The following is a 25,927-nucleotide window of genomic DNA, read 5'->3' as shown; positions in this document are numbered from 1 at the left end:
CATCCTCTATTATATTTGATCTTTAAAGATTACAGAGGCTGATGCGTAAAAACTTGACATACTTGCATTAAAAAAAAGCTAATATTGAACCCAAACCACACTTTTATTCTTTATAAATCCAGAGATTAGTGCAGGCTTTCCTCTGCATTTCATGGATTACTATTATATTCCACAGCGTGTACATTACATTAAATTATATGTGTCATGTCTGCATGTGTGTATGGATAAACATAAAATGAATGAGAGCATTAGTGATTGTTGTATAAGTAACATTACTGAAAGTGCTTGGTATGTGCATTAGTACACAGAGGCAAGTCTAACAGTGGGAAATGTGTGTGCGTAGAGGCTACTCAGTTGGCTGAGCAGAATAGGCCATGGCACTATTATCCTGGCTGTAAACGAGGTGGCGGGTTATGTAAGTGACAGGTTGGAGTTTCATCATCCAGGATCAGGGCTAAGTAACGTCCGGACAGAGACAAAATGAGCCTGGGAGGATGGAGAGCTGTGGGGAAAGCTGCCAAGAAAGCTGGATGGAGAGATTTAGCTTTAGGGACAGGCACAAAGAGTAGAAGGAGGGGGAGAAAAGCTGGGAGGAGGCCGGAAATGCATCTGTGAGAATGTATGGGTCCCATTTATTTAATTTTATTCCATTTCAATTTGTCAATTATTTACCCCGGGTTGTTTCACTGAGAGTAATGATCTCTACACTACTTTTTTAAACAGTAGATCAGAATTCAAACAGACCATAGAAATGGCCATAGAAATTCATATTCAAAACAAATAGGGGGCAGCATATAACCAGATTAGCCACTAACTGCTGCTAACTGTTGCTGGCGTTGGCTAGTCAGCTTAACCATGGAGCTAGCGGTCATATTAGCTGACTCTGTCTGGACTGGGAGCTTGGAGCGCAAGGCTAGGGGCTAGCTGGTTAGCATGCTAACTTGCTATAGATATGCCTGCAACACAAAACATAAATGTTTTTGACATCACATCAAAATTGTTATTTCTTCATACTCCGTAATCTTTGAATGTTTGAAACTAAAATTGTAACATATTGCACCTTTTAAATAGTTAACAGCATTAATCATCTTGAGTCAAGCATTATTTATGTATGTATATGATGTAACTATAAAGTGTTACCCCAGCGCTTCTAAATTTTGACATTTGCCAAGTTGTATTTTTCCATAGTGTGCAGGGTTTGTGCAAGGTCATCATGGCCACCAAACCCATGTCGGAATCAGTTTCATCACACACATCAGTAGGAAGAAGCTTTTTATATGCTACATTTCCCACTTTACTCATGCCAGACAGAAAAATATCACATGATTTACACTATATAAAACTGAATGGCACTTTATTAAACACGTTTCATGTGTATGTTACAAATATACTGACTGATGAGTTAATTTACTACTGTTTACATTTGAGTTCCTGTTTACAGTCATTTACTGCTCCACAATTACCTGACAACACGTCCGTCTCGTGATTTGTTTGCTTAGTCATAAGCACTGCATGAGCAGAGACAGACTCCTCGTCAGTTTGTTTCAACTCGGGAATGATTAAAAGGGAGTGAACACCTGCTTCCTGCCTGCCACTGCAACTGTCACTGTAGGTGTTTGTTTTCAGCGCAGTGAGACGAGAACCTTTCTGAACACTGATTATGCAACCTTCTTTTTACTCTGACAGCCATTTAGACAAATAATGAACGAGAACAGAGGAAACATGACATCTAATCATAACAAATTGCCAACATGAAGTAACACTATATAATGATACAATCCTTTATAATGCAGATGAGAAAACAGGTGATATATACTGTACATCAGTGGACATTTTTAGACAATTATGTACAACAAATTGTGTGTAATAGCTGTGAAATGTGTTAATAGTTATAAAAAGTGGAGCAGTCACACCTCTCCTACTCCCAACTCTCCTCTCTTCCCTAAAGGATCCCAACATCCTGGAAGCTACTGTGTGTTTAGTAAGTGCAAGTGTGCTTGTGTATATCTGGCAGTACACACGTGTCCACAATAAGTGTGTGTTCACTGAACAAATTACTGCAGTGAGGTGCTGTTATTAACAAGCTCTCCTTAAGTGCCATTTCCTGGTAGAACAGAGTCTTTTTTCTCTTATAACACACCGTTGTTATTCCTGGTTCTCCAGAGACGGATGTCTGGAGCCAAAAGAAACTGGATCCTCCACTCTCCCTGTGAGCTGTGCCCACTGCCAAGATGGCTGAGCTGAAGTTTCACATCTCTCCTCCTGTGGCCCAGACGCCTGCCGCTTTGTTGGAGACAGACTGGCAGGCACAGAGCCACTTTGGGAGTCCCAGGGCAGGCTGCAACAGACACTGGGCAGGTTTGAACCTCAAGTCCAAGTCCTCAGTATGCTGTGATTTAAAAAAGACTAGACAGCTTCCGTTCAGAACAAAAAGCAGCTCCATCCTGGCTCGGTACACATTTACAGCTCTGAGAAGATTTCTCAGTGAGTTAAAGTGCCTTAGAGGGTTTTGCCCTGCAGGTAAGTTTTACCTCTAGGTACAGATCCTAGATCAGTATGGACAACTTAAACATTTGCAATCATTAATGGTTAAATGGATATTAGAGCAGTTTCTACCTCAACCACAGATGCATCCGTACCTATTAATAGTGGTTTATGGTTTTAGACAAGCAGAGAAAAATGATGTAGTTAAAAAAACCAAGGCCAGACCAACAGGAAAGAAAATATTGTCCTTGGAATGAGATGTTTTATGGGGCTGTGAAAGCCTTCAGTTCCCTTGTTGATTTCCTTGATGAGTAAATGTTGAAGGGAATAAATCCCTACAACAGCACCATTTATATCCTCCGGTATCCCTTGGCTAGTATATCCTCATGTGGAAATATTCTCAGTTTGCTCAAACCCTCGAGTTTGAGTTAGATCCAGGAGAACAACACTGTCCTCTCCTGTAGATAAAATCCACTGTAAGTTTCCAGTAAGCATCCCATCTGGGTTCAGTTCCTCTAGATGTTACTTTACAGTACTTTCATGCTTCCATGTCTCCTCAGTCTGTCAGTTTATGTACATAGTTGACAGGAAAAGTGCCATTCCTGCTAGGGTCCCCATCTATATGGCCAACCTGGAACAAGAGTGATGTAATATTTATGACATGAATTTATTTCACATTCTTATTAATCTGTCACATTGTTACCCGAAAGAGAAGCAGACAAGGCACTGGAATGGAATCAAGAAGTTGTAGTTGCACTTACCCACCAGTGGGGGTCATTAGTGGCCGTGACCACAATGATCTCATCTTTGAAAAAGGCGAGCTGCTCTGAGCTGACTGCTCTGCAGTCCACTAAAGCCTTGACACGCTTCTGATGTGGCCTGCTGCCAGAAACCTGCAGGAGACGTGTGATATACTCTTCAGTGTGCCACCAGCAAATTTATATTGACTGTGAAATCTCACAGGCCCTTTCTGAGTCCTGTGGAATTATAGTTTACGATATGGAGGACTTAAACTACAGGCACGATACAATAAAAAGCGGTTTCGGTATGACTGTACCATTGCGTTCCTGCGGGGTCGTGGGCCACAGGTTACGGTAGGCGAGGATGACGGCGCTGGTGCTGGAGCCGGAGCTAGGGTTAGGCCTGGACTATTCCCCATTAAGCTGCAGTACAGCTCCTCCTGGCTGCCCACACAGCTTGGAGACATCACACCACACTTCCCCTGGCTGCCTCCTCCACTGCTGGTCCGACGATACGATGTGGTCTTCTCTGAACTGGAGGGTGTCACATTAAAGAAACACTGATCGAACAAAACCAGATATTTACATTCTTGTTTTTAGTCATGGCATAAACTTGAATCCTTTCATTGGCCTTATTTACACATGACACTATCTTTGTAGCAGCGCTATCTCACCTGACAGGCCCTATGTGGTTCTGAGAGGATGTTGACGTGATGCTGCTTTGAGAGCCAGAGCTAGCACCAGACTGGCCCTCCCAGCTCTGCTTCTGTCCCCTGAACAGACCTCCTTGTCCAAGTGGAGACCTCGGTGGTTTTCCCCCTTGACCTTGGTTTTCTGTGATGGCTGAAGGAGAGCTATGTCTGGCCCGTGTCTGGGGACTGGAGGAGTGGGAGGCTGGGTTAGAGCAGCGCCGTGGAATAGGGTTGCCTTCTTGTGTTGTGACCGAAATCTGAGGGTCAGAGCGACCTGTGGAGGGGAAGAAAATCAAGTCATCTTTCATACTAGCAGGACTGCTTTGCAAATTTCAGTAGATGCAATCATAAAAACATTTTTTTTCTAAGATGAAAGATTAGTGGTATTTGTAATGCAGGCAAGTCTTCCACACTACAGTATCTCACCTCTCTGGATGCATTTAGCTGGCAGTGGTGGTGGTGGTGCTGATGCTCCAGAGGGGGCGCTGTTGGCTGGAGGATTTCTGTATAGGAAGTCTAGATTCTCATAGGTTTGACATGGTCTGCTCCCCACACCACCATTGGCACCGGCAGCCACACTCCAGCGGGCAAAGGCCCCACCTCCATTTGAGGACGGAGGAGAGCGGTTTTTGGGCAGTGGGCTCACCTGGAACAAAGTAGAAATGAGTACATGGTTAGTTTCTTTGTTGAATTTAAGGTGTTTTCCTCATTAGTAGAGTAGACATTGCAGTGGAAAACCCCTCTACTATTATGCTCCAAACTTTGCTAAGGCTTTTTTGGCAGAGACACAAAGTCAGTAATGACGTTGGCTTCTTACCCTCTCATCCAGGTCATCCTCACTGTCATAAAACTCCTGGGACTGTGTCTCCCACATGAACTCCACGTGGATCTGAGAGTTAAACTTCCCACTCTGGGCCAGCTCCAACTAAAATACACACACACATACAAACACTCAGGATACTCTCATCTCCACATTATAAAAGTATACATACGATATGAGGGATAAGATAGCTATGATATGAAAGCTTATTTTCTATTTGATCTGTTCTTATTTTTTACTTTACATACTTACAGTATATTAATTTACTTCTTAGGTTTATTTATCTGGACTTATTTATGTCCTTGTGTTGTTGTAACACCTGAATTCCCCTTCAGGATTATTTTATCTTATCTCATGATGCAGTAACTGCACTTGGCTCTAATCAAACCAAATTTTTCCAATGCCATGCTCAAGTAGTTCTGCTTCTTAGCTGTACTTGGTTGTAGGTACAGATAAGTACAAACATTTTAATGTTTCAGTGCTAGCTGTTCAATATTTTGAGACTGATACATAATAACAAAAAAAAAATGGACAGGGCAGGATTATAAACAATATCAACACAAGCCATCATTCATCATTATGCAATTTTGGGAAAAAAACTATTGACAGAAAACTCCCTCCTGCCTGGCAATTATCAGTCATGTCAGTGTAACCTTCAAATCCGCAGATGTTTCAGAAAATGAAAATGAAAAACAAGTAGGATGGAGCCTAGAGTCCAGAGACAGCCCACGTCTCATTGCAGCTTCTAGCTTAATAAACAGAAGGAGATCACCTCAATGCAAAATGAAATTTAGTGAATTGGGTAACAGGGTTAATTTTAAAGCTGCTGACTTGTGTAACATTAGTCGATCTCTAAACAACAAAGCCTGTGAAACAAGGCTGTGCACAATCAAACAGGATATTACACAAGGCAGGTCTGATTCAGCAGGGCAGATGGCCGGTAAGAAAATAAAACCAGTTTATAAATGATGCACACTGGGACCTGATGAGGATAAGATTCCTTGTCCTGGGAGTGAGTCCTTAGCTGAGCTTTGCTGCACGGGGAGTTATTTCTAGGTAGTATTTCCAGCTGGGGAAGTTTCAAGTCTTGTTTTGTTTCTGGAGTTGGCTTTGTGGTAGGCATTTTAATGTTGCAACTGGATTCCTCCGTTGAACTTACCTCCTGATTGTGTGTGTTCTTTGAATTTATGAATCAAAACTTAAAAAGGCTGAATCCAAAGGGAAAAAAGCGGGGTCTCACCAGTTCAACACACTGTGCGAGCTGCAGCCTCCGTGCAACATCAAGGGCCGTCTCTCCTGAAGAGTTCACTATAGGAGATGTAAGGGAAGAAATGTTTTAAGTATTTACTGATCGCACCAGGTGGAAAAAACAAAGAAGATAAAGTTAAAGGTACCTGTGTGTAGGGCTGCCTTTGCTTTGAGCAGTAACTTGAGAGACTCTGGCTTGTGATGCAGGACGCTGTAGTGAAGAGCTGTGTTTCCTTCTGCTGTTCTCTTCTCCAGACAGTTGCTGTAGAGCGAACATAGAGTACAGACACATGGTGTTAAATATCATCAGCTCTCTGACAGGGTTTGTGCAGCTTTCAACAAGTTAAATTTACAATTTTAACACATTTTAAAGACCGTTATTAATGCAGTTTAAAGCATTTATAACGGTCTGTGCGATTTGGCGCCCCCCACATTTCCTGAGTGCAACACCACTGTATAAAACTGATCAATTGTCTTCATACAAAAAGGAGATAGGCATCATACTTCACTACTTGTCAGTGTCTGACCTGTTCTGACAGAGGAAATCCACCAGCGCCAGAGAGCTCCTTTCCTCCAGACGCACAGCGAGGTGGAGAGCTGTCTCCTTGATCCCCTTAAACAAGAGGAAAAGAGTACAAATTAGGAAAAATTGTTGACCCTCAAAAGAGACCAGTTCACTGTCAGTCAGTGGCCTGAGGTGGCTGGGTTTTGTATCTGACAATCAGGTCTAAGACATGCTACTAGAATACAATGAACCTAATGTCAGAGGCTTAATTGTGCAACTCATATTTGTTTGTGTGCTGAAAAGTGAAAACATGTCTGTTTATGTGAAGCGCAGAGAGAAGGGGCAGGGGAAAGACTTAAGTGCCTGCGTAATTCAATGAGCTCGTCTCACTTGTTCTCAGGAGACACGAGCTCTGACCTAAAAGCTGAAATAATAAACGAGGGCCAACCAACACAAACAAACACGCACTCGGCGCAGTCAGCAGTGTTACACGCGGTGCTTATGCTGAGCAGGAAGTGTATGACGGGATGGTAGAGCGTGATTAAAGACGAGGAGACGAGGCGTTGAAGAGAGACAGCAGAGGCGGCAGGAAACGCGATGAGAGGATGAAAAAGGGAGGGAAAGATTGGATTAGAGGCCAGAAGAGACGGGAGGGCCTCAGACTACCCACCCACTTGAACCGTGCACACAAGAGGACAATTAACACATACTTCACATACTGTAACTATCCCCACACATCCTACATACTGTACGTCTTAACATGTTTTTAAGTCATGGAGGATGTGTACTATTTTTAGCCATTTCAGTCACAGTTCTTAAGTGACCGGAACAAGTTAGTAACTTTTTGAAACATTGCTTTTAGCAAGCCGGGTGGGCAGCCTTGTCAGGATGTAGCTGTCATTTAATCTAAATGCGTGACAGCTGTGGGCATGTTAAGACTTAAAATTTGCCTCAAGATGATGGAGGTTTATTACATGCGTTCCCACCATAATGGGACACATTTCAGGAAGAGAAGCAGGTGTGGAAATCTCCATGTGGCTGTAAATGATCTTTACCTGTCCATCAGGCAGCGTGAGAGGTTTAGCCAGGTCGGCTCCCTCGGCGTAGAGCTGAAGAAGAGAGGTGAGGTCACGACTCTTCACAGCGTCGTAAAGCCGGCCGGGATCTGCTTCTTCTCTACGCATGACATACCGGCGCTCGGCGTACTTCGCCACAATGTACTCCTTCCTGGCATTCCTGGTCAATAAGTAAACACATTTTAATGAAGAATACACCAAGTATAATAAATATAAATCATCAAACTGAAGTCAAACTCCAGGACGACTCTATTATAACATGACGTTATTGTAAATAGGGAAATACACAACTATAATGAGTTTTTGCCCCTGTTACTCTCAGGCAGGGGTATCTTGAGGTCATTAAATTGCATTTTTTTTGCCAGGCGCCTGAATATTTCCTGAGGAAAACAAGTGTTAAGTCTTCATTTTCAGTAATAGTTATTACATTTGAACTTGGACCATGTAATGATATATGATGTGGACCCATTGTGTTGCAGCTAGTGAGGCAGTTACAGGTCATCTGCAGGTTTATTTTTGCATTAAAACATTTGGGCGAGAAAAATAAATAATTCTGTGTTATCAAAGTCCTATAGATAGACAGGTTAAAAGAAATCAGGAACTCACATGTCACTTTGCGGCAATGGTTTGACAGAGTCATTTGGAAGGCCCGCCTCCATGATGTCATTGAATCTGGTGTTTCCAATACTGACAGCCAACTGAAATGACACAATCCAGCCACAAAGATGTGACATTGAAGCATTTCAATGAAAGACAGACGGTTACATAATGAGTGTAATTAGGAAATCCTGACTAAACAAAATCCACCAGGACTGGGTTTGTTTTTGTGTGTCTCCATGTGTGCATTTAGTACCAGAAGCTCAGAAGTGCTCAGAAGGTCCAGAGTGAGTGATTGGATCCTGGAGTAGTGGACACCCAACTCTCTGTGGATGCCAGAGCACTCTATACAGGTCAGAATGCCCAGGTTGGTCGACAGCCATGTTGGATCTGAGACACACAGAGCAAAGAAAGGCACAATGAACTGATATGAAATGAATGTTGTTGCTTACATCTCGCTCGTAAAATACATGGAACAGGCTAGAAGATATTATATTCTACAATGATCATCAACAACAATGCCTGGCTGACCTGGAGCTCCACAGTCGGCGCAGGCCTCGTTGCCTGGCATGTGTCGAAGCTCGGCGATGATGGCTCGGGCAAGTTCTTGGAGCCCGCTGTCCTGGAGGTGGAGCTGATCTCCTCCCAACGCTGTGTTCAGTGCCTCCTCCTTACTGTTCTGCAGCACTGACACCCAACTAAAGTAGAGATACACATACATAAAGAATACGGTTAATAACAGAGAACAGAGTCAAAACGTTTCTTGTGGCACCAAGATAAACCAAAGGATCGATCATTTCAGTCGTTTCCCCACAAGATCAAAAGTGCTCCAACATGTGTTTTGCATTTGTCTTTGCTCAACTGTCTATAAGTCATAGTCACTCTCACTTTCTCAGTTTCAAGACTTCCCTGCCACACAGACCAAACCTTCACATCTTTTTATTTCGCAAGCACTGGTACTTTTCTCTACAAACCATTTCCATCTTCCTCTGTCACTAAACTCACACAGCTCATCACATCAAAGAATCTTTGGGGATGGGAGGCCCACACACATGGGAGGGTAGGGGACAGAGAAACCCACATGCACTCCCCTTAATCCCCACATCACAAAACAGCGTTCCCTTGCTCGCCGTCTGTGGCTAGAAAAAGAAGTTCCACCCATCGGCAGCTGGGGCCAGGGGGGCTCCTAGAGGACAGCTTTTTATTTCTGCATCATTTTGTTTTTCCTGCCTTTTTGTCCTTGGTCAGCCCTTCTTTACTGCACACATCATCAGATTATACTACTACTTTATCGTTGTTAGTACACTCTCCTCTACACTGCAATCTGAGCCATTTCTAACCTTGCACAGCTTCTTACCTGAGCTCCAATAAAGGTGTATGACATGTAACAACTTGCTTACACTATGAGGGGAAAAAAAAAAGAGAAAGGGAAATAAAACAGCTGGCATGCATCCTCCGGTAGTAGTTCAACACTTACATCACACATTCCTGCTCGTCTTCTGCCTGGAAATGGTACGTCCGATTATCTATGGAGAAGGGTAAATGGTGGGTAAACACTGTCAGTGCATCTAGGAAATATAGTGCTGTATAGAGGAGGGAGTGAAGATGGTTTTAAAGTTAAGAGGATGACAGAAATAAAGGTTGCATGACTAGAAATGACATAAAACAAGCATGCTGCACGATCGCTGCTGTTTCACATCACAATCGTTTATCTAAATCTATTAATGTGTTTGCAAGCTTCCAAACAGCTGCACTGCAGATGAGTCTTTCGAGTCTTTACTGATGATGCGTGGAGGGTAAAGTGTTAAGGGTCAAAAGTTAGGAGTGAACCTACGAGTGACCAGGTCAAAGGTCCTCCTGTCCTCGGGGTTTGGTCGCACCTGACAGGTCAGGAGGTTCAACTTGGCTGGCGGTCGATTGATCTGAAGACAAACACATATGTATTGGATATGTATTCACTTTGGTCTGATCTGAATGCTTGGTGACAGTTTTAGCCCACGTGTCCTCACCGTGCTGTGGGAAATTGTCAAGCAGCCAAATTTCACTCCGCACTTCCTCTTCTGCCACACCTTCCTGATCCTGCAACGAAAAAAATCAATCCGATTTGAGGAAAACATGGATGATATCTGTGCAGTGCATTAAGTGATAACAGTGTTAACATGTAGCCTTGAATTGAGTAATGGGATCTACACATAATGCTGGCGCAGCTTACTGCTCTTCACTCTCATTATCTTGATTGAATCGGGTAAAATGGCTGAGAATGTGCTCTGTTTTCCGTCAGTGGCCTGAGGAAAGGTTGATCTCCTCCTGTCTCCCATTCGCCCTACTGAACCACATCCCCTCTCCTTATCACACTGTAATCTAGCTCTCTGTATGTGTGTGTGTGTGTGCATGACGCAAAAGTTGGCTCCGTTCAGTTAGCCAGTCTGCCAATAAGTTCCACAGGAGAGGCCCCTGCTTGAATCTTCATCTCAGAATAATGAAGACCAGGTGGGGCAGAAAAAGTTCCCCCTTTCTCCCTCCATGCTTTCCTTGCTTACTCTTCAACCAGCTCTGAATGCTACTGCCTTCGACAGAGTCAGTGAGCAGCATTTATCACTGTGAAATGTTATAATTTGTTGAAATACGCACCAGTAAATGTTTGAAGATTTGAACTAAAATGACTTCTGTTAATGAGCTACAATTGTTTTCTCTACTGTGTTTATGGCTACGAGAACTGGTGAAAAGAAAAGTTTGTGCCAGGATAAATCTTTTAAACTGCCTTAATTGTTTTTTTCCAACGTGATAAAACATTTCCCAAGGTGAATTTTCTTTCCACGTGTGAACCCGAGAGGAAATAAATAGTTTTGGCAGGAGGAAAAAATCATTTTCTTTGTAAGGCTCATTACACCAAAGGAAAAAATTCATGTGTTTTTTGCGAATGGAAAAACAAAATCAAGGAAGGTGTTATAACTCCCTGCAACCTTACATTTGAACACTGTAACTAACGCTTTTACATACCCATCACTCTTCTTGAGCAGGAAGCCAGATTTCTCCGTCCCATACTTCTTGTTGCCCTGTGGTTGGTGGATGCTGTACCCGTTGCCAGAGTTCTTCCTGTTCAGATACTCCTGGGGATGAAAATGGAGATTTAGGACTTTACTTCATGCTGTGAGCCAGCTCTGAGGCTCATTTTAAATCAATATAAAACAACTGTGGCAGGGCAAAGTCATAGGATAGTCATAAGAAACAATAAAAGCCATCTGCTGCTGAAGGTTTTCAGAGCCAACATTTTGTTTACATACTGACGAAGTGCAACTGAAGATCTGCCAACTCAGGGTATGACGAGGCTTTATTAATAAGCATACCTCTTTTCCCTCCACTTGCAGAAGCAATCTGAGCGAATCCCTCAACTGAGTGAGTTGTTTTACCTCCTCGTCCTGGTCCAGACGCACCTACAACGCACACAACAGCATGACAGAATGTTTATTCAACTGCAGCAATAAAAGAATCTAATTAGCTTCAAGAACAGCATGTTTCTTGTGCTCTCACTCGTTTATTGGATCATGCAGTGTTTTTTTTTTTTATATTTGTTCCAAGAATTGGGTGTGGAAAGACAATACATCAGAGCTTTGTGTAATAATGCAGAACAGAGCTCGGTGCTGGGGTGTGTCAACCCAGGAGGTCCCGCATTTTGTGTGAAAGCAGCAGAGTGGCCGGTCCTGCATGCAACACAAGTCTGTTTAAGTCAAATATTTCTGCTTTTTTTATTCTTGGGAACCATAACACAGATTCTGTCTGAATTTCCTTCTCCAGGCTGAGGTCTGGCATGTCTGAACGGGTCTCCGTTCTGCCCATGCAGAACCAGAAAAACCTCTAACGCTCCCAGTATCACAGTTAACAGTCTGTTTCCAGTGCTCCATCCAGTTGGAGTGGTTGGAGAAATAGGTGTGCATGAGGGAAGGAATGAAAATGAGGGATGCTTTCAGTTTCGTCTTTTGGAAACAGGGAAGGGGGGGGGGGGGGGGGCATTTCTGGGAAAAGACTCCAATAACAGTCTGTGCCTGTGGGGTGAGCTTGGGGGGGGGGGGGGGGGGTGAGTTGCTGAGGAGGGGAGAGAGATGGAGGTTTTGGCCGTTGTGAGAGCTTAACTGTAAGCAACTTCTTTTACCTAGTAATTGGGACTGCGCAACTGATGACAAATGAAGAAAACCATTAAAGAAAGAGAGTGTGCGTCACCTCTAAATCATCACAAAAGTTCTTCTGAAATCATAACAAAGCTGGATAATATCAAATCTGTTTGAAGACACAAGATGACTCACTTTTTCCCGACTGATACAATGCAGGTAGACAGACCCACCAGAAAAAGAGCTTCCGTGTATTTACCGTATGAACAGACGCAGCCAGCTTCTCGATAAAGGGAGCGAGATTCTCTGCAGCTTTCAGCCCGTCCTGAAAGAAACTGCGACGAGGAAAAAGAACAAATGCTGAGTCATGGTGGCACTTGAGTCCAAACATCCTCGTTCACACCAACCAAAACATCACATGCTGAAGCTGTATAAGCAACTCTGCTCCCACATAAAACCCTCAGTGTGATTAAAATGGGTAAATGGATAACAACGGTAATAATAGCTTGTAAAAGGAAAAGTGAAAACCAAAGAACCTCAACTATTATGCAAAAATCCTCCACTGAAACGTTGAGGTAGAAATCAAATCTACCATATGCTTCCAGGCCAGGAAAAAGTCAAAACCTTTTCTTCTTGTTCCCATTTTACACACAGAACAAAACGGCACAAAAATAGAAAAAGGGTAACGTCGGCTGAGACTGACCTGAGCTGGGCCTGGAAATATTTGATGAGGCTCTGGAGAAGATCAGGGCCCTGACGCACCTTGAGCTCCTGGATCTTCAAAAGATACTGAAAGCATAAACATACAGACGGTTAAAAAGAGCTCAAGAAGAAGCAGCTGCAGCCTGAATGTGAAGACGAAGCCACCATTTTTCAGCACCCGTAATTTAAGGCTCATCCTTGACACATGTTTAATATCCTGTTTTGATTGTCTCCTTGCTTTCCAGGACACTGCTTCATATTGTTTCAAAGTTCATGCTCCTTATTTCAACAGTCAGTGAACCTTGTAGACTGAAACTGGAAAAATATGAATAACTCGGACACATACTGGAGGCTTTATTCTGACCAACTTCCAGCCTGCCCCGAGTCTAAACGCATATTTTGAAGAAGAGAAGCTTTATATAAGGGTTTTCAGCTCTGTATGGAAGAAATGACTGCATCGTCTTTGCTCCACAAACCTGAAGTTAAATCCATCTGTTTCTCTGTAGCTGAAGCAGAGACAGGCTCACTGAAGTGTTTCTGCCCTGTGTATATTTGTGTGTGTTGTATGTATGCAGAGGAGAAGAAAGAAAGAGACGCAGAGACGGAGGGGTGGAGCAGCTTGCAACAAGTGGAAATTCCATTTTCCCTGCCTCTCCTCTTTGTCTCAACAGCTGGTCTCAGTCAGGGTTAGTGGGACTATTTTTTTCTCGGGGTTTTTTTTCCAGCTAACACACTTATAGCTGAAACTACACCACCTGTGTGTAACAACACAGCCTGTGCTTTTCACGAGAATTTTCCCCAATTTGGCTTTCAGGTGCTGGTCACGAAGCATTTCCATCTGCCTTTGAACTGCACTTTCTTATGTATATGACCCAGCTCTGCAAGACTCAACCGATTAAGCTCATGCTCCACTTCCTAAAACATACTTTTCCCATCGTAGGAGAGATACAAAAGGGATTGAGCCTGGCCGAGCAGTTGACCATGGATGGAATATGGAATCCGCGAGGCAGACCACCCGTGTGAATTAAATCAAGCCTGCCTCAGGTATGTGAAAGGTGTCTGGGTCTGGTATTTTGACTGGCACTGATCCCCCACCTCACACATTTGCAGCTGAAAGGCCCTTCTCTCTCTCTCCATGTCCTCCCCTCCGTCTGATCCCTCCGTCCTGATCAGCCCCAGCTGCCGGCCCTTCTCCTTCCTCTCCTTCTCTAGCTTCCCTCTGTCGGGGGGGGGGGGAGGGAAGAGAGAGAGAAAGAAAGACAGTTATTTATGTGCACAATGTGATTCACAATGCTCTCATCTGTCTGATCCGCTCTCTATCTCTTTTTCCACTTCCTCTTATAGAGGGAGAGGGGCGAGAGGAAGTTGAATGAAAGACAATAATGGCGAGGTGAAGTCTCCTTACAACATTAAATCAACACCAAAATGAGATCAAATGAGAGCTGCAAAGTGCAGTGCCTCAGTTTTATTTCACAGCAATGTAATGGAGAAACGCCGAGGGGAATGGACCATTATCCTATTAACCTCTGCTGTTACAGCAACTTCTGTGACCCAGCAAAAGACTAGCAAGAACTGTAAATGTGCTACGTGGTCCTCCTCAGGCAGTAACATCTGTCTCGGTCTGAGGTTTCTTTTTTTTTGCAGCAGTAAGGCTTAAAGATGAAGAACTGAATGTGAGGAAACAATCTAAGTGTAAGAGTAAGGTTAATTACATTTTTATGTCGTACTCCTTCCAGCTCTTCTCCATCTGTTTCTTGAGTTCCTGGGAGAGGAGGAGAAGCAGAAAAAGAAGGAGAAGGAAGAGGAGAGGAGAGACTTGTGAACAAAGCTGTTTTAATGAAGACAAAATTCACTACAGGGAAGTTGCTGTATATGTCACACAGAAGCCTTTAATTGACAGTCAGGTGAAGCAGTATTTCACAGTGCTGCCTCATGTATTGGTATTTACCTGCTCAGACCTGGGTGGAGGCAGACAGTTAATAAACAGAGACATGACTACTCACGTTAAGCTAAGCTGGTCTACTTTCTGGCTGAACAGGATTTCAGTAGCAGTTTGCACTTCCTTCGCATTACAGTGAAGCAACGTTCATCTATCAGATCAGCTGTTTGAAAGGCATGGCAGTGACAGCAGCTTACAGAGGCATTAGCCTGTTATTACTTACTAGTCTGTTGGCATGGCGAATCAAGAGGCCAAATACTGTGCAAGACAGATCGCTTGAGTATTGGAACATAGCTCGGCCTTATGCAATGATCTGCATAAACAGCCTCATCTTATCCAATATCATAGTAGGCTCAGCTGCGTCTACGACACAGACAGGCAGCATAATGTGCTTAAAGAGGAAATCCACCCTAAAACTGATTTTACATTGTGATATCTATGTTATTAAGTTGAAAATCTACAACAAAGAATGGCTCTTTAAATGCCCACATTAGAATAAGTCCAGCATAGGAGCTCTGTTCACTGTAGCACTGGACAAGAAGTTGGGACGCCGTGTGATTGTAAATAAAAACAGGATGCAATCATTTGCAAAGGAACTATGTTTACAATGGTTTTACAAGGTGTTCCCAAGCCCGTGTAGTAATATCCTTCATACAATCATGTGTATGACTCACTCCATGCTTGCTTGTGAACGACTGAGCCTATCGAGGATGCCCCTTTCATACCCAATCATGAGACTATCACCTGTTACCAATGAACCTGTTTGCCTGTGGAATGTTCCAAACAGGTGGGAGCTTCCCCAGTCTTAGATCACCCGTGTCCCAACTTGTTTGAAAAGTGTTGCTGTCATCAAATTCGGAATAAGCATCAATTTACACAACTCAATGACGTGGATGAAGTTTACGACAGTGGTGTTGCACTTGGAAACTGCTGGGGGCACAAAATCGCACACAATGCCAATTTCTGCAGAATATTGCCTTAATTTTGAATTGTTGATCAACATGTAAATGTGAGAGCACCTATAAACAAACATTATCAAAAAACTACTGATCAGCTTCAGGATGTTTCTCAACGTGACAGCATCATTACTGCTGACATATTAAAACTGAAATGTAAAATGTCATGGAACATTAAAGTATAAAATAAAAACATTTAGAGTGGATTTCCTTCAAAGGAGACATCTTATGCTAATTTTATGTCTGTCTCTTAAAGGCCTCCCCTCCTGAATACCCAGTCTGCTCTGACTGGTCAGCTCACACACGCCTGAGCCACCACCGCTAACAACAACAAAAAGATAACATGTCTCCTTTAAGGCAGGTGTAGTGTCCCCGTCCTAATACAGGACATCATCATGTGTATACCAGTTCAGCCAGCAGTCTTTCAGGAATTCATAACAAAGAAATCTAGACTCACTAGTCTGCTGTCCCGGATCTCTGACTTCAGCACATTTTCCAAAGGAAACGCCATGATGTTGTTGAGGTTTTGCACCTGAAACATGCAGGAACAAAGCAGATTAGTAATAGAAGTCAAAACATATTCCCCCTTAATGTTACAGGTGGCTCTTATCTCTTACAGTGTGAGCAAACACCCACATGCACACACTGCTGTACACACTCCTATGTCCCTGTGGACCTATATTTCTGGGAATGAGTGTGGATAACCCAGAAACACGGTGATTCAGTCATTTTGAGCCGGTGATTCATTGAAAGAAAACATCGTGCAGTAATCTGCACCATTAAGATTTTGTTGATCCGAGTCGGATGATGAGGCAATGATTTTTTTGTGTACAGTGCAGAGGAAGTTGACATCAATTTGAGGTTTGGATGGATATGAGATGAACTGAGTCTATCGGGGATCTGGGGAGAATGAATCATAAAACAACGAGCATGACCCCAGCAGGTTGAGCTTTACAGCAAGACATCATTAGCACTTATTTCCCAATAGAAATACATCACATTTGTACTTATGCATGCATCATGACTACATACATCCTGCATCTCCTATCCACAAATCTCCAGTTTCCACTAACAAAATTTACAACGTCTGTTCCTGCAGCCTTTCCATGGATCCTGTTGGATGACAACCAAGCTGCACCCGGCTCTTAACATAAATAATGTCCGACCACTTCCTTGAGCCGACTGCAGATCTGACCTTTATGTATTGACACAGAGGCCTGGAGACAGGTAGGGTTGTTTTGGTTGGCATCCAAACGCTGAGGTAACTAATAGATAATACATGGAGTTCTGACACGGGGAAATGCCTCCTCCTGAAGTGTCAACACATGTACAAATGACACGGATCAATGCATGAGAGCCTGTGTGCACACTTAGGCAGTGGGGCAAGCACATTATCACACACACACACAAAGCACAGAGGGACGCATTCAGGTCGATTCAGCAGCACAACTCCTTAAATCACCCTCCTGTTCGTCTTATGGATCCTCCAATTCCTCTTCCTACTCAGTCTCCCTTGTGAGGCCTTGATTGACACATGCTGGGGGAGTGTGTGAGATGGTGTGTGTGTGTGAGATGGTGTGTGTGTGTGTTAGCTCACACATGGAGGTCTGGGATGAATTATCATCGCCATAGAAACTATCAGTGGGAGGGTTCCGGACTGCCCCAGATTTGGGAGTCGAATGCAGCTGCTGAAAACCTTTTCTTCCACGCATTCATGCACACACACACACTTATTTCTCACATGTGCACCCAACATCTTATAGGGAGAAATTTGTGGTTCTATCCTCCTTCTTTTTACCATCATTTGAGTATTTTAGATGGACCAGCTTTTCTTTGTGTGTGTGGTTTGAACTCCAAGCTAATTTGAGGGAACCTCTCCCCCCTTTTTCCTCACCAGATTCTTGAAGAGGGCCGTGACCTCTCTGGTGAACACAGCCAGGTTGAGGAAGCCTGTGGAGACTTCGTTGTTGTCCTGGGTCAGATGGCTATTCCCCAAGTTCTCCAGCACCTCAATATACTGCTCCTTGTTGTCCACGTGGGCTGAAAAACAACACACAAAGTGAGTATAGACAGTAAATGGTGACTCAGACTTGAGTTACATGAGGAAGGCAGATTGGCTGGCCCTGTTGCAGTGAGAGTATTTAACAAGACAAGCATATGGGATAAATTAGTAGTGGTTTCCACCCATCGTGGAGAAGGAGACCCATGTTTCTCTGGGGCTTATAGGTCACTTTCCCAAGGGTCATGACCTCAGCGGGCTTCCCAGTCTGTTGAATTCATGTGGAAAAAGGCTGATGGAGAAGAATCTGAGCTCCGACTGGCACCGCTTTGGTTTACATTGAACCAAATGAGGTTTTACCCTACAGCTATTTTAAAGTGAGGCTTAGATGTTGTGGACATCAAATAAACACAAGTTACAAATCAAGCCATGGTAGTCATCATTTTCAGATCAACAAAGATGGGAAACGGACGGCAAATGTCTATAAATAAAACCTAATGTCTGTCCACCAGTCATATCGAAACATCTTTAGGAAATCCCAACACTAAGGAGAAATGAAATCATTCGTTGGTGATTGTTGATTAACAATTTAAGGAAGTAGTAAAGGAACACATCGACCAGCAGACTAAACAGACGAAAGAAAGAAATTCTCAGAAAGAGCACAGTTCAAGTCAAGTTCTGCTCCAGTTCGCACTTCAAGATAAGTACAAAATGGTAAACTGAGTGTAGCGGGGAGACAGACAGACACAGTTGTACAAACTGGCTGCAAAGCGAAAGTGGAAGATTCTTGATGACAGCGAATATGTGAATTTAGGGAAAGAATGCAGACAAAGGCAGGATGGAGGAGACAAAATCCGCGGGGAGCAATAGAACTGAGACATTGTGGCTAAAGGGCCATTAGAAAAGTATTATAACAAACAACATACATGCATCTATCGAACAACAAACAGCTGAGTCACAGAGGATGATATTGCAGCTGACCTTTAACAACCAGATACCAGCAGTCCTCTGCCAGAACACACACAGACTCGCAGGCCGCAGCATCTTGGCAGAAAAGCGGTACTTAGCAGTTTATGGGAAGAGAGCGAAAGAAGAGAAACATCTCGCCATGTGTGTGTGTGTGTGTGTGTGTGTGTGTGTGTGTGTGTGTGTGTGTGTGTGTGTGTGTTTTTGCATGTGTGACACAGTAACGGACCATCAGACTGCGTGGGGGAGGAGTAGGCGTACGAATGTGTCTGTGTTCACATGGTGAGTCAGGCTGTTGATTAACATCAGGACTGATGAAGGGGTTAAACAACATAATGACCAAAAGGGGAGGTCTCCTGTTGTCAGATTACTGGAACTAACCCATATGATTCTACTTTGATGAAGAAGAAAACATGAAGAAGTAAAGTGAATACGTATGGAGAATAGTCATGGAGCACTTCATTATTGCTGCCGAGTGTATGTGGTTGCTTAATTCTGGGCAGCGCTCTCTCTCTGTCTGACTCACTTTTACTAAAAACTATGAGTTGAAGCCTCGAAATGGGAAGCAGGCTTGTAAGCGAGCTCAGAAAAACAACTTCAGGATATGTTGCGCAGTTCCTCTCTTTCTACCGCGCATTTTTGAGGTGAACACTCACATCTTATGCACGTTCACGTCTCATAGATCCATGGTGACGGACTGCAGGCCTACATGACACATACACGCTCGCAAGAACATTCACTCAGTGACCCTGTGGATCTGTTAGGTCACCGCGCGGCACCTCGTTGTTGCCGAAACCGCACATACCATTTACTTTAACACAGACGCACACGTACGCCACGAAACCATACTCTCTGTATGGATATAAACACAATCACCCAACGTCCCACGCACTCTCGTCCCATAACAAGGGGCCTCACTCATAAACACTACTGCCCACATGAGCGTGATGAGGTCATCTCAGTCAGGCTTACACAATGAGTGATGTTGAGGCTCCCCTATGAAGCTCATCCCGCCATAATAGAGGCTGACCTTTATTTAAAAACTAAAGGCCAAGCTGACATGCAGAATTTGTGGGGAAAGACATCCTTCTTCTGGGATTCTGTAACTTGTCGGAAGTTGTAGTTTGGTAATGTATTAATACACAAAAAACGTGTGTACAGTATTACAAGTTGAAAGTTTATTCTTAAAAATCCTTTTGATGAATTTCCAAGCTCAAGATTGAACTTTCATGCAAAATTTGAAGACAGCATGGATATGAAGTCCTCAAAGTGCTATGGATGAAATCATAACAGCTACCGAGCCATCTGAGCACACTCCATCTGCCAATAAAGATCCGAAAACTGCCAGCGCATGAGCCTTAAATTGGGATCGTTTTCTTGAACTAGTGATGTCTTGTGTGAATGAGATTATATTATATGACACTTACCGAGTCCAGAAGCATGTATAGTTTTGATCATCTTCTTCATCCTCTGTAGGGTTGTGAGGTCCATCTCCAGAGACTGGAATTAAACAGTGAGACAAAGATAAACATGTGCAATCAAAAATCTGAATAAGGATGTGTGTGCACCTGACGATGCCTCAAACATGGAGGCTGGGTGATATGAATCAACTCTTATGCCGCATGATATGTTATTTCATATTGCGATATATATTTTTAAAATTCATATGTTTTCTGGAAATCCAACTGAGGAACTGTTTTTGGCTGATTTGATGACCTGGAACTCGATTTGACAGAAAATTAAAGGCTCGAGACTCGACTCCTTTCCCTTTCTTGAATCAAGGGTCTAAGGACAGAGAGTGTCGTCCACTATACAGATTGTAAAGCCCCCTGAGGAATGCTGATTTGTGATTTGGGCTTGACTTGATCAAGCCTCCCTCTCTCCAACATGCAGATTAGCGGTTACAACCTTTCACAGACATACGAATTAGCACATAATCATACCAATGTTTGACTTGTGTTTGCTTTTCTGTGCAGGTTTACAAGAGGTATGTGTGTGTGTGTGTTAGTGCACATATTCAGTTAAGCTTAGTTTTCTCACGATGTGTGACTAAGATGAACAGGTGAGTCAGCACTCTCCGTCAAGACAATCATGTACAACCCCGAATGATGTCACTGCATTTACTTCACCTGTCTGACTGATGGTCACTCTCCAGGCTCAAACAACACTTTCTCAGAATGAGAGCAGACTGAGGGTTTTTTTTTTTCTGCAGGAAAACAAACCTTCCCATAAACATGACACATGATGCAAACAGGCTTGCATTTGGGCAATCAATCGTTCCTTCCAAACCAGCGAGGTTTGAAACGACATCCTGTTTATTCTGCTCACAGAGGCCACTTGTTTCACCGAGCTGCGCACCACCTCTGTGCCACCACCAGGAATAGTTTTTAATGAGCCAGCAGTAATGTAGAGTCTGCCTTGTTAGATGGTGTTGTTTACACGCCCCAGTCTTTTTCCCGGTCAAGTCCACTCCCTAAGCGTTGGTTCACTAATTAAAAGGCGGTGTTCTGTTGTGTGACTCTGCAGACAATGAACGGGAAACTGATTTAGTGAAGACTAGAGATAGGAGTCGCCTGCTGTTGCTACTGCTGCTGTAGTTTCCTCTGTTGGCAGGTTGGTTTACAGGCAGGATGAGCAGCGGAAAGAAGCTGGTGCAGGTCAACGAAAGTTTGTTAAACTTCTAAAATCACGCCACACGGACACACAAACGGGCAGGTAACACACCTGTCAGTCGCGACAGAGAAAGGACAATGAACACATGCCTTCTGGAAAGTGTAATGAGCTCCACCTGTAATTGAAACTAGCCTTCACTGTCTTTACAGGGCGTTTTTGTGCCCGTATGCGAGGTTGTGTACACCTGCTGTCAGGGTGTGTGCGACTGCTGGCAGCAGAGATTAATATTTCATGACTAACAGACATCTGATCCTTATTTACCTCAGTAACTAGGCATGATGACACACTCCGCTGCAGGATAACCTAAAGGCTTTTTCCCCCAACATATTACAGGAAAAAAACTTGGAGCCGACTTAAAAAAAAACATTTATGGAAATGTCATAAAGCCTGTGACAGCTTATAGCTGTAGGAAATGAAACCATTCATTGTCCGTCTTTATCGTTGCCTCTAATTTAGAAGTAATAAGTAACAAGGAGCCGAGTTTGTGTGGCGGTGAATGGAGTCTCTGTCCCCCTGCCTGCCGCCGTAAACCACACACATGCCCACACATTGCCCTAGCCATTAATCAAGCTGGTCCCAGCTGAGCAGACTAAACATAATGACCATAGATCTGTCTATAAAAGGGACCGTTGCATTTACATCTGTGTGCGCGTCTGTCTGTCTGTCTGTGTGCACATGTGTAGGATTCCAGCATGTCCCTCCCCAGAGCAGCTATTCCAGCTATGTATTTTCCAGTGTGTCATGGCCATAAATATGAACATCAGGCCAAGATAAATACATCAGACAGCTGTCTAAAATATTCTATTCTCTCCCTATAAATGTTAGACTCTGCTGTCTCCATTCTCTGCTCAGCAGTCGGTTTCCAGCCAGGAATGAAGACCTTTCATCTCTCACAGACGTTTTAAGGCTCTCAACTCATCAGTGAAATATCACGATATCTGGACTGTAGAATCGAATTGCTGCTTCAGACTCACTTCCTGCTGACAAACAACCATTACAAAGGAAACAATAAAATTATGCCCACATTGTTTCATAAAATTTCCCCAGTTTTAAATTTGTATCAGTAAAACCAAGATGATTCAGAGCTCCGACCGTAAACAGAACATGGTTGGGTTACAGTGAACCGTATTGTTATATTGCACGAAAACAGACAAGGAAGGGCCGACTTGTGCGCACACTTGGATTATTTGTTTTACGGCAGAGTTCGTGGCAGCCTCTCTCCGTTTCCTCCTTTGCCCGAGGAGCTCTGTGAGAACAGATTTCAAACAAACACAAACACACACAGACCTCAAACAGGCCTTGAGCCAAGGTACCAGTTCAAACAGACAAAACGCATAAACTGGCCTTCCCAGACATGGTTGCAAGCATGGACAAACATGAGCACGCACGCTCGCTCACATAAACAATACCTTGATCTGTCAGGGGGCCACACTGTCAGCTGTGCCATGTGTGTCTTCCGTTTGTGTCCCATCTCAGTCTGACTCCCATGAGACGAGAGACGAGGCCAAGTAAACTCTCCGAATGCTACATTACCTCATGTAACCTTTACTTTTCTGCTGAACAGGCCCAGCCTGCAGTAAATCACCATAAGTGCTAACTAAGGACGGACAATGTGGATCATTTTCCAGCCAAAACTGAGGTTAACCATTAATTGACATTTTCTATTATAAAAAGTTAATTGCCTGGAGTTTATGCACACTTGAGGGAACCAAGGTTAAGATGTAGAGAGCAAAGATGGGTCATTTAATGTTCCATAGCTTTTTAGACTCTTTCCTTCCTTTACTTGCGGAGCGTGCATTGCAAATTGCAATTGTGTTGTCTTCCTCTGGAACTGTAAGAAAAACCATCCACACTGGCGACGACATGTTTGACTCTCTAGTTAACTGGATAAAGCATTAGAGACAGTGTCTTGTGTATTCCCTTTAAGGTGGCTCAGTGGCACATAAAGCCAAATCAATTTCGACGTCTGGGTATGAAGTCACCTGGATGTTTCCCATAGCTTCTGCATTGTGGGGCCCATAAAGCGTGTGCACTAGACTCAGGCTAACTTCCTGCTTAGCCCTCAGCTAACTTGTGGGGGTACACTTATTTAATAGCGCTGCTCTTCTAGACTCACGAAATGTTAGTGAACCAAATTAATCATTTTGCTTTGGTCGTGACGCTCAAAAAGGCCATATATTCTGCATTTTATAGCTGCTTCTTTCACAAACTAAGCTCATGGGAAAAGGTCTTTTTGGGCCCCTGTGCTCCAGGGGCCCACAAAATTGTAATTACAGTGTCTGTCATCTGCAAATTTGGCTTTATGGCCTGGCGCTCTTCCTGGGGGCTTTTTTGACCCAGGTGCAGGAGTTTGATCGTTGTTCTTCTTCTCCTTATTCTGCATATACTGCCGCCTACCATATTGGAGTATGTAGATGCTGCGCTTCCTAAGTCCATGAAAGCAATCTGGCTTCCCCTTCAGCTGAAATACTTAACACCAGGTTCTGTTTACTGTTCATTTACAGTAATTGAATCATTTATATTTCCCATAAAAGCAATAAATGAATAGTCAGCCAGCCACTGTCCCAAGACATTCAGCGGCCCCCCTTTGCCAACCCACTAAAGATTTCTTGGGTCGCCACTGCACTTTATGAACAGCTAAGTTTTCCAGAATCTTAGTCCTCACAAGAGTCCAGTGCACACAGGTCAGCACAATACGTGCACCTTGCACTTGCCCCTCTGTAAATGTGTCCCGTTGCAGTTAACATTAGGTACAGCTTTTGGAATGAAATGACGAAATTAAATGTTTTGGAAAAACCCAGGTCAAAGTCTCCACGTTTCCCCTCACACTGCTGTGCTCACCTGGAAACAATGTTGAACAACAAACAAAATGTTTAACGACTTACAACGTAATGCTTCAACTCCACAATGCTGTAAAAAAAGAAAGGAAAAACTAAGGATGTCACACTGAAATTTGAGCTACCCTACAGGTGAGTTTAAAGACATGCATTACGGACAGGTAAATAACAACACACAAAAGGTGCGTGTTTCTCTGCACCGCCTCTCCTCCGCCTCTCTCACCTCCTCCACGGCCGAAACCGTGTTCCGACAGTCGCTCATTTTGGACTGAAAACTTGACGTCCCGGGAGAAGACAGATCCTCGTTTGTGAGGACCACGAAGTCCGAAATGCTGATTCGCTCCGGCATGTTTCGAGCGAAGCGGGTCTGACAGTCACTGAGCAGAAAAGTGAGCCAAAGTTTTACGCGCGCATGTACTTCCCATTTGAAGAAAAAAAAAATGGATAGTTTACTCCTCCACTGTGCGCAGCTGAGAAGAGACTGTATTTCTCAGAGTGTCGGTTCCTAAAAGCGCCTTTGAGGTGAAAAGTTTCCTGAAAAGAGGACCTGCGTCCTGACCGAGTTCAGACTCCACTCTGTGAATGTGTGCGCGTGGAGGTGCGCCAGCGCGCTATTGTCCGCCCCGCGAGGGAGGGAGCAAACTCCATCATCACGTGGGAATGTTTGTGCTTTCTGGCACACTGCAGAGAGAGAAAGGAGCGTGTGTGTGTGCGTGTGCGTGTGCGTGCGTGTGTGTGTGTGTGCGTCCTTGCCCTCGTCTCCTTTCATTCTTACTTCTCATTTCTATGCAAACTCCAGAGAGTCTGCAGTGTGGTCGCCATGGATATGCAGAATGCCTCATTCACGGACTAAAATTCAAGGAGAGGAATTTCAATGGATGAGGGGGTGATTCAGAGAGAGAGCCTTGCATTGAGGCAGAGGCATACTTTATCACTGAGAAATGTGAGAATCAAAAGCTCTGATTTGTTACCAAAAATGATGCTAGATTAAAAATGTCACATTAACATGTGTACAAGTCTTGAGGAGTACTAATGCATGTGTGAAAAAGTGGTATGAAGCCTTTTCTGGATCCAGAGGAAGCTGCATGTAACTGGATATGTTGCCTCCAGTGTTGTCACTCAGTGGCTAAGTTGCATTTTGGGCAATGGAATGACCTGGTATTACCTTGCAAGTGTTGTCCCTGGAACAAAATAGTAAATGTTGATCCAGGAGCCGTCATTGAAACTGACCAATGTCATAGCTTAGCAATTAGGGGATAAAGACCGGGAAAGTACGTACATGGGACAAGTTTCCCTTTCAAATAGATGTTTAACATTGTGAATTTAATTGTAACAAAGTAAGCTAACAAACTAACAAAGTATTTTTGTTTCCTAAACCTAACCAAGTATTTTTGTTGCTTTTGCACAAAACACAAGCAGTGCATGCACATAAATCATCACATCTCAAGTGAGAATTTTGCAGCTGTGAAATTGCCCTCTAATCAGGATTTGGAGGTGTAACGCCTCACTGGCTCTTTGCACCTTGATCCTCTTGGCTGCAGGCCCCAAAGCTTCTTCCTCTTCCTTTTCATCTCCTGAAAAGACATT

General features: G+C 43.6%; 1 protein-coding gene across 1 annotated transcript; it reads right to left on the bottom strand.

Moving 5' to 3' along the window:
• Window positions 1–1,337: 1,337 nt before the first annotated feature.
• Window positions 1,338–24,928, bottom strand: asap3 (ArfGAP with SH3 domain, ankyrin repeat and PH domain 3). The gene is made up of 26 exons (XM_073483672.1): window positions 24,564–24,928; window positions 20,258–20,330; window positions 17,760–17,905; window positions 16,323–16,397; window positions 14,683–14,732; window positions 14,066–14,189; window positions 12,972–13,057; window positions 12,528–12,603; window positions 11,510–11,596; window positions 11,163–11,272; window positions 10,172–10,241; window positions 9,997–10,084; window positions 9,640–9,688; window positions 8,694–8,860; window positions 8,419–8,552; window positions 8,172–8,263; window positions 7,545–7,725; window positions 6,512–6,597; window positions 6,131–6,246; window positions 5,977–6,044; window positions 4,734–4,841; window positions 4,343–4,562; window positions 3,899–4,190; window positions 3,542–3,758; window positions 3,246–3,377; window positions 1,338–3,115 (listed from the first exon to the last, which is right to left on the bottom strand). Exons 1-26 carry the CDS (start codon window positions 24,687–24,689, stop codon window positions 3,041–3,043), a joined length of 3,048 nt encoding a protein of 1,015 aa, XP_073339773.1. The 5' UTR covers window positions 24,690–24,928; the 3' UTR covers window positions 1,338–3,040.
• Between the last annotated feature and the right edge of the window lie 999 nt (window positions 24,929–25,927).

The sequence above is a fragment of the Pagrus major genome, chromosome 16 (assembly GCF_040436345.1).
Source record: "Pagrus major chromosome 16, Pma_NU_1.0".
NCBI classification, from domain to species: Eukaryota; Metazoa; Chordata; class Actinopteri; order Spariformes; family Sparidae; genus Pagrus; species Pagrus major.
The sequence above is the reverse complement of the archived record's forward strand: the minus strand, read 5'-3'. Positions and strand labels throughout refer to the sequence as shown.